General features: G+C 46.0%; 1 protein-coding gene across 1 annotated transcript; it reads right to left on the bottom strand.

The window, feature by feature from the left end:
- Positions 1 to 2,498: 2,498 nt before the first annotated feature.
- Positions 2,499 to 12,840, bottom strand: SLC2A11 (solute carrier family 2 member 11). Its single transcript, XM_009092537.4, has 12 exons — positions 12,737 to 12,840; positions 10,907 to 11,005; positions 10,239 to 10,399; positions 8,464 to 8,588; positions 7,655 to 7,784; positions 7,399 to 7,547; positions 6,486 to 6,673; positions 6,118 to 6,228; positions 5,535 to 5,636; positions 5,335 to 5,410; positions 4,324 to 4,451; positions 2,499 to 3,698 (listed from the first exon to the last, which is right to left on the bottom strand). The coding sequence occupies exons 1-12, from the start codon at positions 12,755 to 12,757 to the stop codon at positions 3,498 to 3,500; spliced, it is 1,491 nt and encodes a 496-aa protein (XP_009090785.2). The 5' UTR covers positions 12,758 to 12,840; the 3' UTR covers positions 2,499 to 3,497.
- Between the last annotated feature and the right edge of the window lie 1,945 nt (positions 12,841 to 14,785).

Genomic DNA, 14,785 nt, shown 5'->3' with positions numbered 1-14,785 from the left:
AGAGCTGGGAGCTGTGTGCCCCCCTGAGGAGAGCCGGGAGCTGTGTGCCCCCCTGAGGAGAGCCGGGAGCTGTGTGCCCCCCTCAGGAGAGCCGGGAGCTGTGTTCCCCCCCCTCAGGAGAGCCGGGAGCTGTGTGCCCCGCTGAGCAGAGCTGGGAGCTGTGTGCCCCCCTGAGGAGAGCCGGGAGCTGTGTGCCCCCCTGAGGAGAGCCGGGAGCTGTGTGCCCCCCTGAGGAGAGCCGGGAGCTGTGTGCCCCCCTCAGGAGAGCCGGGAGCTGTGTGCCCCCGCTGAGCAGAGCCGGGAGCTGTGTGCCCCCCTCAGGAGAGCCGGGAGCTGTGTGCCCCCCTCAGGAGAGCCGGGAGCTGTGTGCCCCCGCTGAGCAGAGCTGGGAGCTGTGTGCCCCCCTCAGGAGAGCCGGGAGCTGTGTTCCCCCCCCTCAGGAGAGCCGGGAGCTGTGTGCCCCCCTCAGGAGAGCCGGGAGCTGTGTCCCCCTGAGGAGAGCCGGGAGCTGTGTGCCCCCCTGAGGGCAGCCGGGAGCTGTGTGCCCCCGCTGAGGGTAGCTGGGGCGCTGTGTGCTCCTGCCAGGGCTCGAGTGTGCTCTGGCAGCAGCTGGGGACAGGAGAAGCTGTGGGAGATGAGTAAAGGACAAGGAGGAAAGCACTGATGGAGGTCAAAGTCGAAGGACTGGTGCAAACTGGAGTGGGCTGGCTTGGAGTCCCCAAGTCATAGGCTGGGTAATCAGTTATTACATCCAAAGGAAAAGTTCCTGGCTGCTGCCTTGAGCCTCAATCCAGAAAAGGCTTTTGAAGCCCTACTTGGCCACGACAGGCAGTGCCTGTGCATCCAGCTGTTATCAGCTGACTGATCAATTGACTCTTCAGGAGTAATGGTCATTGGCTGAAAGTTCAAGTCTGTATCCCTATAATATATTGCAGATTCTAGGAAAGTTTAATGGCAGTTTGAAATCCTGATTGTAAAATCTTTAGTTTTATCCATAATTTTTGAAGGGCAGTGTCCAAGATGGTTCTGTTAAAAGGCTTTTTATACATTATTCAAACAGCTTAGAGGGGAATTCCCTCTCCTGGTGAGTGGCTACGCTTGGTGGTTCCCCAGGCTGGGATGCTGTGTGTCTTTGGAAGAACCTCAACACCAGCTGGTTGCAAGTGAGAGCTGGCTTGTGCAGAGGAGCAGTGTTTGAGAACAGCAGCAGTACTAGATTTTCCTAGTGTTGATGGTTATTAATCAATCCAACAGTGAACAATAATTTGATTTGCAAACAGCAATATCAGCTGTGAGTCTCTGAGGATGCCTTTTCAAGATGTGGTTTTGCCTAACACTTCATATAAGAAAATGTGAACAAGTGTCATAGATTTCTCAGTTGAAGGTGTTTTAATTCAGTATCAATTAACCAACTTGCTAAATGCTTCAATTAAAATTTAACAACTCAGACCAACTGAAATGTAACTACTGTTTGTGTTTGCATAATCAGTTTATAGACCCCTGATTTCAGGCCACAGTCAGAAAAAAATGCTGGAAGTTGGAATTACTGTTTTCTGCCACATGTACTCACAGGACTGCCTCTAAAAGTCAGGAAGTCAAGTCACTGTGTAAATGTGTATCATTTCTGACCAAGCCTCTTTCATACTGCCAGGTGCAGATGGCCTCTGTCCTTGCAGGGCTCTGGGAAAAGGCAGTCCTGGCTCATGGGAGTAGCCACAGAAGAGGCCAAGGTGAGGACCTCTGGACACTGGAGGACTTCTCTGTTCTCTGACCTGTGTGCTCCAGGCCTCTCCCTCTGCCCAGGCAATCTCCTCACTCCATCCCTGCTTCCTACCCTGCATGCTCCCCACTGATCCACTTCCCTTCTTCACTCTTTGCTTCACTTCTGTCTCTTGTCCTTCCTCTGGTCCTCACCAAAGGAATTACAGAATATTTTGCCTCCATCATTATAGTAGTGGCACTTTTTGCTCTCACTTTGTTTTTTACTCTTTCCATCAGCTCCTCACTGCTCTCTCCAAACTATAGTAATGAAAAGTATCTCTTCAGTTCCCAATTCTATGGAGTCCTGCTCCTGATTTTGTCTCAAAATCAATGTTTTCCAAGAGCAGAGATAGCTGCTCTTGCCCATGTCTATATATTAATGACTTCTAAAATAGCACCAATTACAAAGGAAAAAATATTTATTTTCCATATGTTATAAACTTTAGGTAGTGAAAGAGTTCTGCACAGACTCCTCTTCTGAGAAATAGATCTGCTGCTCCACTCATGCCCAGCATGACAGTAATACACTCCAGAAATGTTTACAGTCTTTTTATTCAAAAATGCTGCATTTTTCTTTAAAATGTAGTTTTAAAATACACTGAAAGAAACTTTACCTATTTATTTTGAAAATGTACATGCTCTTCTTGTAAACGTGAGCAGGGCTGTGCCTTTCAGACAAAGTCAAAAGAAATGAGGTGGCTTATGAGACTTGAGAGAGGTGGCTTGAGACTTATGAGATTATTACTTTGAGAAGAAACTGGGAGAAACTTAACAGTCAGGCCAGTGCCTGTGAAAGGCCATGTTCAGTGAGGAGTGTTGCCTGTTCTGTATCAGGTTAACTGGACAGATTCAATCTCACACCTGGGTCTTGGCCAATGTGCTCTATGGAGAGAGCTGCAGAGAACATTGTGATGTGACCTAGAGATGCACATCCAAAAGAAGCTGCTGCCATGCCAGCTCCTCACCATGTTTAACATCAGCATAGGTGCAGAACCCTACAAGATGCACCAGCAGCGTCCATGGGAGCAGAACAAACTGAACCAGAGAATTACTTGTGCTTTACAATGTAGGACTGGAAGACAACAAACAAGCCATGAAGAAAACCAGTCCAGAATAAATAGTCTGCAAAACAATGCCCAAAAGTCTGTTGTATAATAAGCCACTTAGCAAGTACTAGAAGCTTTCTTTCTAATCCACCTGTCACATGTTTTTATAGCTGAAAATAATTAACTGCTCACTATTGCTTAACAAGTAGGGGTCTATTTGAAATCACTTAATAACAGAAACAACGGGAGCACCAAGACAAGGTACTAAAAATTTCATCTGGTGTCTGAAACCAGAATTTAATCGCATTAATTTCTGTATTAGAAAGCCCAGATTCAGGGGCAAGGAAAGAAGGACTTCTGAGATGGAAGTTACTGTTTGGAAAAATTCTGAAGAAATTTTTTAAAGCATTACATGGTGTTGTATGATGATAGGAGAATAAGGCATCACTCTGTCACTCTCTGATATGGATTCTAAAATATGCATGTGTTACTCAGTACTAAAAGCTGAGAACAGATTATTGAACTTTTGCTTGGATTTATCAGTTCAAGTGTAGATTTTCAAGGTCAGCTTAGGGTGAACCTAAGAGTAATATATTGTCCCTAACTTCTCTCTTTGTGTCCCTGCAAGGGCACATAGCCACTGCTGAATTCACTGCAGAATCCTCCCAGATACCATCTTCCTTTCTTCTGCTACAATGGGGTGGTTTTGATCTCCTCAGGGCCTTTATAGAAACCTCCACGGGTCTTAGTTTTGAAGTTCCGTTTCCTGAACTCCTCTGAGATTTCCAGGAAGGATTTTCCCTTTGTCTCAGGAAGGAAAAACCAAACGTAGAGGGCAGTGCAGACACAGACCACAAGGAATGGGATGTAGCAGAAATGTGCTAGACTTTTCTGAGGAGGAGGAAAAAACAAGACAGTGTTGGTGACATTCTGTATGATGACAAAAAGGCCACTAATCCCTCTTCCTGCATGGTCTAAAATCACCCAGGGAATATTTCTGTGAATCCTGGTGAGGGCCTCACATGCCTGGATGCAACAGCTCCCAAGCATAGACTGGGAAATTTGACATAGCAAGAACAGTATTTTAAAATGTTTTTTTCTGTCTTTCTCCCTATATATAATTTTATAGCATGGGAGCCCTCAGTAGGAAATAAGATAGGAATGTATGTTGTGGAGTTCTGCTCCCTTTTGCTTCAGGAATCATCTTAATGAACAGTGCCAGGGTCTGGCAAAGGGAAATTACATCACATCTTCAGTTCCAGCTGTTCTCAACTGAGTACAGACAAGGACTATTGATCATCCACCCCTCAAATGATTCCACTCCCTACCTCAAATCAGAAATCACCACCGGGAACACAGAGAAAATTTGGTTTAAAGGAGTTCTGGCCACTGTCCTCATAAAGGTACTTTTCAAAGAAGTGCTATCTTGCTGCTTGCAATATTCTCTTTTCCTGGTCACTACCAGAGCCTCTCTCTTGCACAGAGCACTAAGAGCTGCTTTGCCTTGGGAACGCACCACAATGAATGGAAAAGCTGTTCCCACCAGAAACAGGTTGAACCAGAGCAGGGAGCCACAGATCATGTAAGCAGCTGGTCGGGACATTTGATCAAAAAGCTCTGTGGGCAGAACTCCTGTTACACCAGCTGGAAAAAGAAATGGCAAGGAAGTTAATAATGTTGTTGACATTGCATTAAAAACAAGAGAACACAGCTTAACAAGAAAACCCAAGTGAAGTGTAAGAGGTGAATGTTTTAGTTAAATATTAAGGGTCTGGGTAATTATTCAGACTTTCTCATGTTAGAATGAACTGCCAGGAAAGATTTTGTAATCCACATTATTCTTTCCAGGACCCAACGGTGAGAAAGGCTTATAATTAATTCAACTCCATGGCACTGTAGGGACTGGGACAAGAAATTATTGCCAACTTGTGTGGCATGTGACACAGGCAGCTTGGTTCTATTCTTACCTGCCTTCCTTCAAACTCATGTGAGCAAACAGAGTTTCACATCTCTATATTCACCATGCAAAAACCCACAACATCCTGTGTATTGCCCACCCCCAGAAACTGGTGTATTCTGCCACAGAAGGGCACATCAGTAGGCTAACAGATAGATGTGGGAACTGTATCTGCAAGAAAATATTCAGATGGCATAGCCAACAATTTCTAGGATTAAAGTGAAGCATTAGAAATTCTGGTTTACAGACCTAATGGACTGGGCAGCAAATCAAAAGCTTGTCATCTATTTAAGCCAAGAATCACTTCCAAGTACCTTGGCCTAATAGCCAGGATGACTGAGGGGGAATATGACACAGAGATAAACAGGCACAGCCTGGCCCTGCACAGCCCTGACTGACCAGGGGCACCAAACCCCTGTGACACAGCCAAACAGCTCCTGCAGAAACTGCCTCATTCCTTGGAGTATGCTGCAGCTAAAGAGGGTCTGAGAGTTTCTATAAGATGCCTGCACACATCTCCAAACCCCTGCAGTACCCAAAAGTTTCACTGAAAACACTGAGGGAACTGACCTGGTCCGATTCCAAAGCTCAGGATATAGGCGAAAATGCAGGCCATGCTGAGATAAGGCATCCAGCTAATCTGAGTCTACAGCCACAGAGACCAATGAAAAACCAGTGAGGGCACTTCTTTGCCACCACTGAACACCCCAGTCATATAAAAGGCAAAGCCCAACTCCATTGCACTTCAGTCATTCAGGGAAGTTTGTTACCTGCTGACTCAGAGCAACCATGAAGACAATGGCCCAGCCTGCCATGAAGATGTATCCCCCCAGCAGCAGCGGCCTCCGACCAGCGTAGTCTATAATCATGTTCTGCACAGAGTGGCACAGGGAAATAAAGCAAGAGATTTAACCTGGGCTTATAGTTCCTGCTTCTTTCCTCTTTATCTTTCAATACTCCATGCCCAGTTTGCTCTACAATAACTTTCAGGATGTTGTCTGCTTCGTAGCAAAACAAAACCTCAAAAGAAAGTTCTGGTGGCAGGAGTCAGGCAAGAAGGGTGCTCAGGGGAGATGAGAATGTCCCAGCTGCACCTGAATTCTGTCACCATCCATAGGAACACACAGCAAGAGAGTTACACTTGTTAGAGATTTCAGACAGTGATGGCAGTGCAATGTCTGACCAAACAACTCTGCACTAACCCATCTGGCTGGGGGTGCTGACAGACAGCCTGGCTCCTGTGCCTAAAGGGCTTCCTTGGCATGAAAAGCAATATAAACCCCAAGTTTGTCATCAACAGCCTCCTCCCTGCCAGCAGAGGCTGCAGTCAGCACAGTGCACTGAGAGTCTCACACAAGTGACAGATGTGATCAGCTCGCAGCTTCCCGTGCCGATTACAACATAGGGGATTTTGTCCTCGGGAATTCCAGCCTCTTGGAACACGTAGGCTGCATAAAAATACATCTGTGAAGAGAAGAAAGGAGAAAGCAGTAAGAGAAGGCATCTGAAAAAACATCCCATTGTTTTTCCTGAAGGATCATGCAGAGTGACCATAGAGGCTATTTTGACAGCGTCCTTCTGAATTCTGAAATGCACAGGTGTATTTTGGGAACCAAACACCTGACACGTGAAGATCTCCAGAGGCAGAGAGACACTATTCATTCCTCTCCTGCTGCCAGAATGCTGAGCCCAAGAGCTCCCAGGACCCACAGGCTGCTCACCGAGTCGTTGCCGCAGAGCTGCATGGCACTGCTCAGCACCACGATGCTCACCAGCTGCCAGCGCAGGCCTGGGCTCTGGAACAGCTCCCAGGGGTTCTTTGCTCTTTGGCCTTTCACTGCAGCCTGCTCTGCCAGCATCTCTTCCAGCTCTGCACTCAGGTCACTGGTGCCTCTGAGCTTCTGCAGCGCTGCAAGGACAAGGGAACCTCTTACTCCTGGGATTTCTCTCCAGCTGACTGCTCTGCAGGGTGAGGGATTGAGCAGCAGGTGAGGGCTGCAGAAAGCTGCAGGACAGAGCCTGTGGCCATGCTGTGACCTTCACAGAGTTCATCAGCTGTGGTGCAGCCGCTTGAAAGATTTGGGGGAAAGGGAGTGCAAATCCCTCACCATTGTTTGACAACAGAGTATTTCCCAACAGTGCCATTTTAGCAGCCATGCTTCTGACTCAGATCTCAAGTGCCTTCCCTGGGGAATGCAGGCAATTAAGATGTTCTTGGTACACAGCACATATTTCCCACAAAATAACTCCAGCCACTCTGCATATGAGGATTTGTATGCTACAAATCTAACTAAATCCTTTAATATGAATTGGCTTCAGATTTGATCCTGAGCTCCTCAACCAGCATTTATTTCACTTCATAGTTACAAAACATTTGCCACTGTGAACACAAGTCTTACCTTTTGACCCTATTACTGTAGCAAGTAAGCCTCTTGTAGGAAGATGCCTTTCAATTACCTCAATAGATCAAACCTATTTAATATTATAGAATGTTCTTTAGTCTGAAAGGAGGAAGTGATCATATTTACTACTTGGTATGAATCTTCCTACATGTAAAATATGTGACACCATTCCAAAAATGCTGGGGCCCAAGTCTCACATGTTCCCATGAGCTAGCAGTCACCCTAAACTCACCAGAGATGCAGGATTCTTTGTCTCCACGGTCAATCAAGAGATATCTGGGACTTTCAGGGAACCAAGGCAGAGCTGTGAGCTGGATCAGGGCAGGAACAACATTGCTTGCTAAAAGGAATGGCCAGCTCTCCTCCCCTCCTAGGAGCTCCCTGGCGAAAAACAAACCAAATTTACCCAGGATTTTTACAGCCTGGAAAATAGGGAGGAAATGAAGAAAAGGAAGAATTTAATGAGTGAGCTGCTTGCTTTACCTTACCTGAGTCCAACAACTTGCCCCAGCACCAGCCCCAGGGCTGTAAACGATGCAGAGGTCAAGGCCACAGCTCCTCTGAGCTTCTTTGGGGCACTCTCTGCCAGGTACATGGGCTGAATGTTCATGCTCACACCTGGGCAAGGCAGACAAGGGCTGACCTCAGCTTGTGGGCAGAGGAGGGGAGAATAGATGCATGCAGGCACCTCTCCAGGTTGCCAGCTGCACTTTTGTGCTGCAGACCATGTGATAACTAATCTACCAGTGCTTGTTATTCACCCAAACCTTCAATTTCACCCCTGTCCTTGTGTAACTAAACACATATTTCAATATTCCTCAGGAGCAGGGGACAATGAAACTGAAACCTGTCAGGGCCTCAGCCCTGTGGTCTTTCCAGCACAAATCCAAGGTTATATTCAATGTTTCCATCGGCTTCCCCCTTTTGAGAGGAATTTCATATTTTAGGTCCCTTATATTGATCATTTCCTGGGATGAACTCCTACAAAAGCCTTTGTGTTGGTGCTCATGTTGGTGACTGACTGACATTCTTACAAGCAGATAGGGATCCATTTTCAGCTCAAATCTTCCCCGTGCACAGAGATGTTTATGTGTAATACACAAACCCCCCCTGCCTGTGTATGCTTTAAAAGAAAGCCCTTAGAAGCCAAGTACAAAATCTGTATATACAACTTAATTCACTTACATGTGTCTGGCCAGCCTAAAGAATTAATTGCTTAACTATCCTGGATCATTCCTACTTAAATTTCTTCTGATTGTTACCACCTTCATCCTCCTGCATTTCTCCTGTTCCATACCTGCATTCACGCCAGTAAAAAATCTGCTGAGCATGATCATTTCAAAGGACTTGGCCATTCGGCTGCACCCAGACAAGGCTGCAGCTATGATCACAAAGCCATTGTTCAGCAGCAGGGACATCTTCCTTCCAAGAGAAAAGACAGTTGTGAGCACATGTGTGGCAGGATCAGCTCTGGCATAAACCCCTTTGTCACCCTGATTTTTTAAGATTTTCTAAACCTTCTGATGTTTACATTCTTGTAACGAACTTTCTCACACTTTCTGTAAATAACTTATTGTTTTGCATTTCTTTATGGAAGAAGAGAAATTTGATGGACTGTTGGTTTGTCCAGTGTCATTGGAGAGGTGGCACTTTCACCCTCCAATACACTGTCACTTTTGGAAATCTATACATGTTAGAGTCAGATAATAAACTTCCTTTTCCCCCTTGAGAACAGCAGTGTGTGCATCATATTATTTTGTGTCCTAGAGTGACACCCCTTCCTGTGGCAGCTGCAGAGGGGCTGCAGCCCCACCACAGAACTTCCTGGTGAATCCAGCCCTGCAGGAGGTGTCCCTGCAGTGCTGCCTTCAGGCTCTCTGAGGCCACCACCAGGTTCTCCCCCTGCCCCAGGGCTCTTGTGCTCACACACACAATTCCCATTGGAATGGAGAGCAATATTTCCTCAGCAAGCCATGTGCAGTTTGGTCTGAAAGTGCTAATTTGTTGAAACAGGCTTTTTTTTCATGTAATAGTGTAATTGTTGTGAAACTTTGTCAGAAAGTTTTCATGTGTCCCAGGAGAAATTTCTGCTGAAAAACAGGGGAAAAAAGAGAGCTCTATTGACCCTTACTGTTATTATTGCCAGAAATTCTCTCTAGTCCCTGCTCACTGCCTTACCAGTCAGTCTTTGTTTCTCTTATTTATGATGGAATATGATTTAATTCCAAAGTAGTACAGGGTGAAATCTCAAACATGTTAATGGATTAAGGAAGCCATATCCTTCCAAGGTCTTCATAACCATGAAACTAGTAAGTCATAGGATCTCAAACCATAATGGGGTCTCCTTCATCACAGAAGAGGAGCAAACCAAAGAGATAACAGATCAAGGAAAATCTTGGGGTCAAGAGACAGGGAGGCAAACTCTAATTTCCCATTAGTTTATGTAGCTTATGTTGGTAACACTGGTTGGTTTGGTTTTGTTTTTTGTTTTTTTTTTTTTCTGAAGAGAGCTGGGGATGGAGCTGTGTATGAAAGATGCATGAGGAAAGACAGATACCATTCAGAAACTCAAGCACAGAGGAAAAAAATCCCACTGTGGAGATTTAATGAATACTTCCTGAAATATTTCAGACCAAACTGTGGATACACAACCTGTGAGACATGAGGAGCTGGGATGCACCCACTGCTCTTTGTTAGCACCCTGTTTTTCTAGTCATTCCCACAGTTTACTTTGAAGACCAATCCTTAGTCTGATCCATTATCATTATGATATCATGTCATTATTATATCATCCATTATGATTTCCCATTTAAAAGCATGGCAGAAAACTGGGCACAAAAATGACAGGGATTATGTAGGTGGGTCCTGTGGTAAGGAGCTGAACTGAAATCCTTGTAGCCCCTCAGCTGGGCTGGAATGTGATGAGAAGGTAATGTGGGGAAAAAACAGTTCTCCAACAGTTTTGAGATATTCATTATTTTTAATCACAGTGGGTATTTTGCTGTAGGAATCCTAATTCTTCTTGGACTAAGGGAAGCTGCAAAGTTGAAATTAAACTCCAGCACCTCTTACCTGCCCAGCATGATGGCCATGGGACCAGCAGCCATGGCCCCAGTGAGGCCTCCCAGAGGGTAGGCAGAGACAGTGAAGGACCAGAGCAGCAGCACCGTGTTGCTCTCCAGGGGAACGCCCATGCGCTCCAGCCAGGTCGTGTTCATGAACACCTGGATGTACTGAGAGAGAGGACAGAGCTGCAGAGCCACCAGAGAGGGGAGGGACACAGAGAAATGCTCTCTTATTAATATAGCTGTTTATCCTGTGGTTATGCTTCCAATCTCCTCCAGTTCTTAGATGTGTTTTTAGCAAATTGTTTAGGTTACAAAACTGTTGCTGTTGAAAAGTTGCAGTTGGTTTATATCTCTCTGTGGTTATTTTTAATAATTTAAAAATTAGTTTCATGGGTCTCACTTTCAAACTAGGGGCAAAAACCAACTTCAAAGGATGCAGGCTGGAATATTCTAGAATTCGATTTTGCTAAAGCAGTTGACACAAAGCTTTTGAATAAACTCTTGTGACACTAGGTCCTGCTCAAGGGTGGCTTTTGACAACCAAGTTCTGTGCTCTGGATGCAAATCACACAGAGGGAACAACACATCCTTGCTTTTGTCCCTCAGCAGCAGCCTGCAGATTTCCAGTGGCACCCCACTGCTCCCAGGGTCTGTCAGAGCAGCAGTACTTACTGAGGCTGGGGCATTGATGATGGAGATGTTGTAACCATACTGGAAGGTGCCTCCAATCCCAGCAGCACATATTGTCAGGATCAGGATCTTGTTCTGGAGCTGAAGGAAAGGGGCAGACAGTGGATGGCTTCCTTGTACAGAATAAACTGACTCAAAATACATTGAGGCTTTGAGCTGGGGGATTTTCCCATGGCCATGGGTACCCAGTGCATTTGGGATTCCTTGGTGTGCTGGTATTTGTATCCCTTCAGATAATAACACTTATTTTAGATTAGAGTGTCTTTCCTGTGATGCTGCCCTTGTTGTAGAGAGCAGACAGTGTTTAGCAGTCTGTAATTGTGCATTCAGCATTAGGAGACAGGTGAAACATGTGGCAGCCAGTGGGTTCATGTGCCATGTCCAGGTCTCCTTGGGGACATTCCTGCACGAGTTCTGCCACTTGCTCTCATTGCCCAGGGCCAGCACTGCTGAGCCTTGGGAAGCAGGGCAGGGGAAGGGGCTGCCTCGTGTGGCATCACAGGATCAGTGCTGCTATAAAAGTCAGGGCTCTTGACTTTTTCAAGGGTGCAGAACAAGCTGTCCTGGCTGGCCCAGCTCTGCAGCTGACAGCTCACTGGCAGGCTGACAGCAGAACCAGGCAGCTTTTCTCCACTGTTTTGTGCCTGTGCCTTTGGTTTCCCCATCTGTAAGTGAAATCCTGTGGCAGGCAAGATGTGCCCTGAGGGAGCCTGAGAGAGCTCTGTTCCACATCTCAAGACCACTCTGAGCATGCGGGGGGTCCCTGGTCTTTAGCCTGACACCTCCTGCACAATGTTCTGCACAAAGGCCAGGATGGCCTTTGCCAGCCCCTGCTGAAAAACCCCTCCCACTGGGAAAGCTCTGGTGTCACATAAAGAGCCCATGCTCAGGCTTGGCTGTGTGCCAGTCAGTGCAGGGCACCTCAGGCCAGATTGTGTTTTGCTACATGAATATGAACCCAGTGACCCTGAGAACTTAAATAACCCAAAGCTGAGGACCTCTTTCTGCTTTACCTGCTCAGTTTCTTCTTACAGAGCCATTCACCAAAGAAAAGAAAATTTTGCTTTAGTCTCACAATAGCTCTAAAACCACAAATTCAAATAATCTTGGATTTTTTTTCCCTTTCCTCAAAGTGTTCTCTTCTAAATAACTTCCATACCAGCCCGAGACAGAATGTCCTCCAGGACAGAAATAAAGCCAGACTATTCCAAGCCTGCAGCAAGAGGAGACTGAGCTCTCCTGTCCCAGCTAGCAGCAGATACATTTCTCTTGCACTTTCCATCCCTACACCCCTTCCCTGTCCTTTTACCGAGAACTGAGCTAAGGATTGGGCACCTCATATCTCTGCTATTCCTCATTATCCTCATTCTCCAGGTGAGTTTCCTCTCCCTACAACAGCACATTCCTTTTTCATTTACAATGTCTAGGAATATACCACTCCTTCTGCTCATTTCCCTGCTTTCACTATAGAGTACATCCCTATCAAGTCATGTGTCACAGAGCTCTTTGGTGACCATGAGCTGAAGCAGAATGGTTGTTTCTCCCTTCAGGGGCCAGCTCTGTGCTCAGAGCTGAGCTGTATGTGCAGAGTGACCTTCCAAGCCTTCCATAACACCCGGCTCCTGCAGTGCTTTCCCAGCCACTGTGGAGGTGTGCAGCTGCCAGGAGAACCTTTACTCTGTCAGCTTTATCCCAAGGACTGTCATGAACTGGAAAAATAATTCTATGCAAACCTGACAGTACTTATACAGCCTTATAAAAATTCAAATTAAAAAAAATCTGTCAATGAGAATAGTAAAAAAGATGTTTTACCAGTCTCTGCAGCTTGTTCATCCTCCTTCGTAGGTTTTCCTCTGTCTGCCAAAGGCTCTGGTACTCTCACGGTGCTCTGAAGGATTATTTAAATCTCCAGCATGGGAATGTGTATTTAGTCACCCATTAGGATAAGACACTTGATTTGGCAGGTGTTTTGCCAGCTGATTTACATTCCCAAAACTGAGCTGCACGTTCATTAGCACGACGGTTCAATTCATGTTGTTGAAAGTCCATGCCAGTCCAGGGAAATTATTCTCCAAGATCCAGATCTGTCTAAACCCTCTTGAAGGCCAGTGTGGTTTACAACCTCAATTCCTTCTCAGAACATCTGGCACAGCTACCACTGTCACTTCTCTGATTGAGTGTGATCAAAGCAGAAGTGCTACCATTTTTGTTTTCCTGATTGTATTTGTCCTGGAACACAATCTAGGATCTGAAAGACAAACCAGACTATTTCCCTTGGTGCCATCAGTGACAGGAATGAATGAAGCCCGAGCCTTTCAGCCCTGGTTATCCAAGGTCTTTCCCTGTGCTCCTGTCTATGTCCTGGTGACAGATAGGCAGTGCAGCTGCTGCTGGAAAGGCTGTGCACGAAGGCACACAAGGCTGTGCTCCTGCTCCCTCTCCACAGCCTGGCACAGAGCAGACAGCCACACTTGGAGCTCCTGTCAGGCACAGCAGACAGCAGTGACAGCCTTGCTTCTTTCTACAGAACAGAAAGGCACTCCCTGGCAGTGGGGTGTGGCATTCACATTCTCTGAAATGAGAGCGACATAATTCTCTCTCACAGGATTTTTCCTGGAGAAGCACAGAGAGAAGAAGAGAAAATGATTCTTATCTCTACCCTGCTGCTCCTGTTGTTTTTGCACCTGTGGAATGAGTAAGGAAGATTGTTTACCTAAAGGGGTTTGTCAATTGGATTCTGCCGAGGATTGTTTTGTTTCCTTGGCCAGTCACTCAAAGCTGTGTCCTGGCTGCTTGGAGACAGTCACGGGTTTTCTTTAGTATTCTTTAATAGTCTATGTAGTGTAGTATCTCTTTAATATAGTACAGTATAATGTAATATAGTATAGTTTAATAAAGCAATTGTTCAGCTTTCTGAATCAATGGAGTCAGATACCAATCATTCCCAGACCTTGGGGGTGCTCTGCATTCAATAGTGGGAAATGGTGAATCCTTATGAATCCTAGAGATGGAGATGGAGGCACATTGCACTGCCAGCAGTAACATTAAAGCTGCTGCTTCACAAAATATCTCGTCTTCAGGAATAATCATCCTTCTAACATCCTTTTATCCTGCAGAGTGAGATTTGTGAGGGGCCTGACAGGTTTCAGAGAGTTTGAAATAAATGAAATGTTTTTAAATGCCTCTTTGTTCCTGTTCAGGTTTTAGTGCACTTGAACAGAAATATGAGCCTGTTCCACATCACAGAGGTATTCTCTGGTGAATGTGCAGCCAGGGATGTGGTGCTGCATCAGCTGCAGCCACTAAGTGGCAGGAGAAGTACAGAATTTGCTGTATTAGGCTCTGAATGCAACATGCCAGCACCGTGTTGCCTGTGGCCTGTGGTAGGGGTTGGATGAATGCTTCCAGCAGCTCCCCAAACAATACCTGGGGAACAGACATGACTGTACCACTCAACAGCCACTGATGGAGAGTTTAGGCAGCATCTATCAAGAACAGTAATTCATTCAAAAAGGAAAGGTCTTGTTCCCTCCTGCTGTCTGCTCTGAGCTTGTGCCAGCTGCCAGAGGTGAGGGAAGTCCTGTGGGTGGGCGGTGACATGCTGGGGATTGTGGCACAGGCTGTCCCTCCCTGTTCCAGAGGAGGCATAAACTGGATGTTGCTGTGGGGAGATCTGTGTGCAGCTGGCTAGCTTGGAGCTCCAGGAAGTTGTCCTCTATCTTTTCTAGCAACAGCAGCCTTGATGAGGAGTGAAGGGATAGATTTTTTCCATCTGCACAGCAGCTTTATTGTGCTTTGGTGCTGAGAGATGCTCACACTGGTTGTGTTTCTAACTGGCTTTTTGCTGCACCTTAAAAAACC

The sequence above is a fragment of the Serinus canaria genome, chromosome 15 (genome assembly GCF_022539315.1).
Source record: "Serinus canaria isolate serCan28SL12 chromosome 15, serCan2020, whole genome shotgun sequence".
In the NCBI taxonomy this organism is placed as follows: Eukaryota; Metazoa; Chordata; class Aves; order Passeriformes; family Fringillidae; genus Serinus; species Serinus canaria.
Note: the sequence above shows the minus strand (reverse complement) of the source record. Positions and strands in the feature narration are given on the sequence as shown.

Coding starts and splice junctions, on each gene's coding strand:
- SLC2A11 (XM_009092537.4), bottom strand. CDS start 12,757: ATGAACAAGCTGCAGAGACTG. Junction 7,785..8,463: donor TTTTACTGGCGTGAATGCAG/GTATGGAACAGG, acceptor TGCCTTGCCCAG/GTGTGAGCATGAACATTCAG. Junction 7,548..7,654: donor GGGCAAGTTGTTGGACTCAG/GTAAGGTAAAGC, acceptor GTTTTTCGCCAG/GGAGCTCCTAGGAGGGGAGG.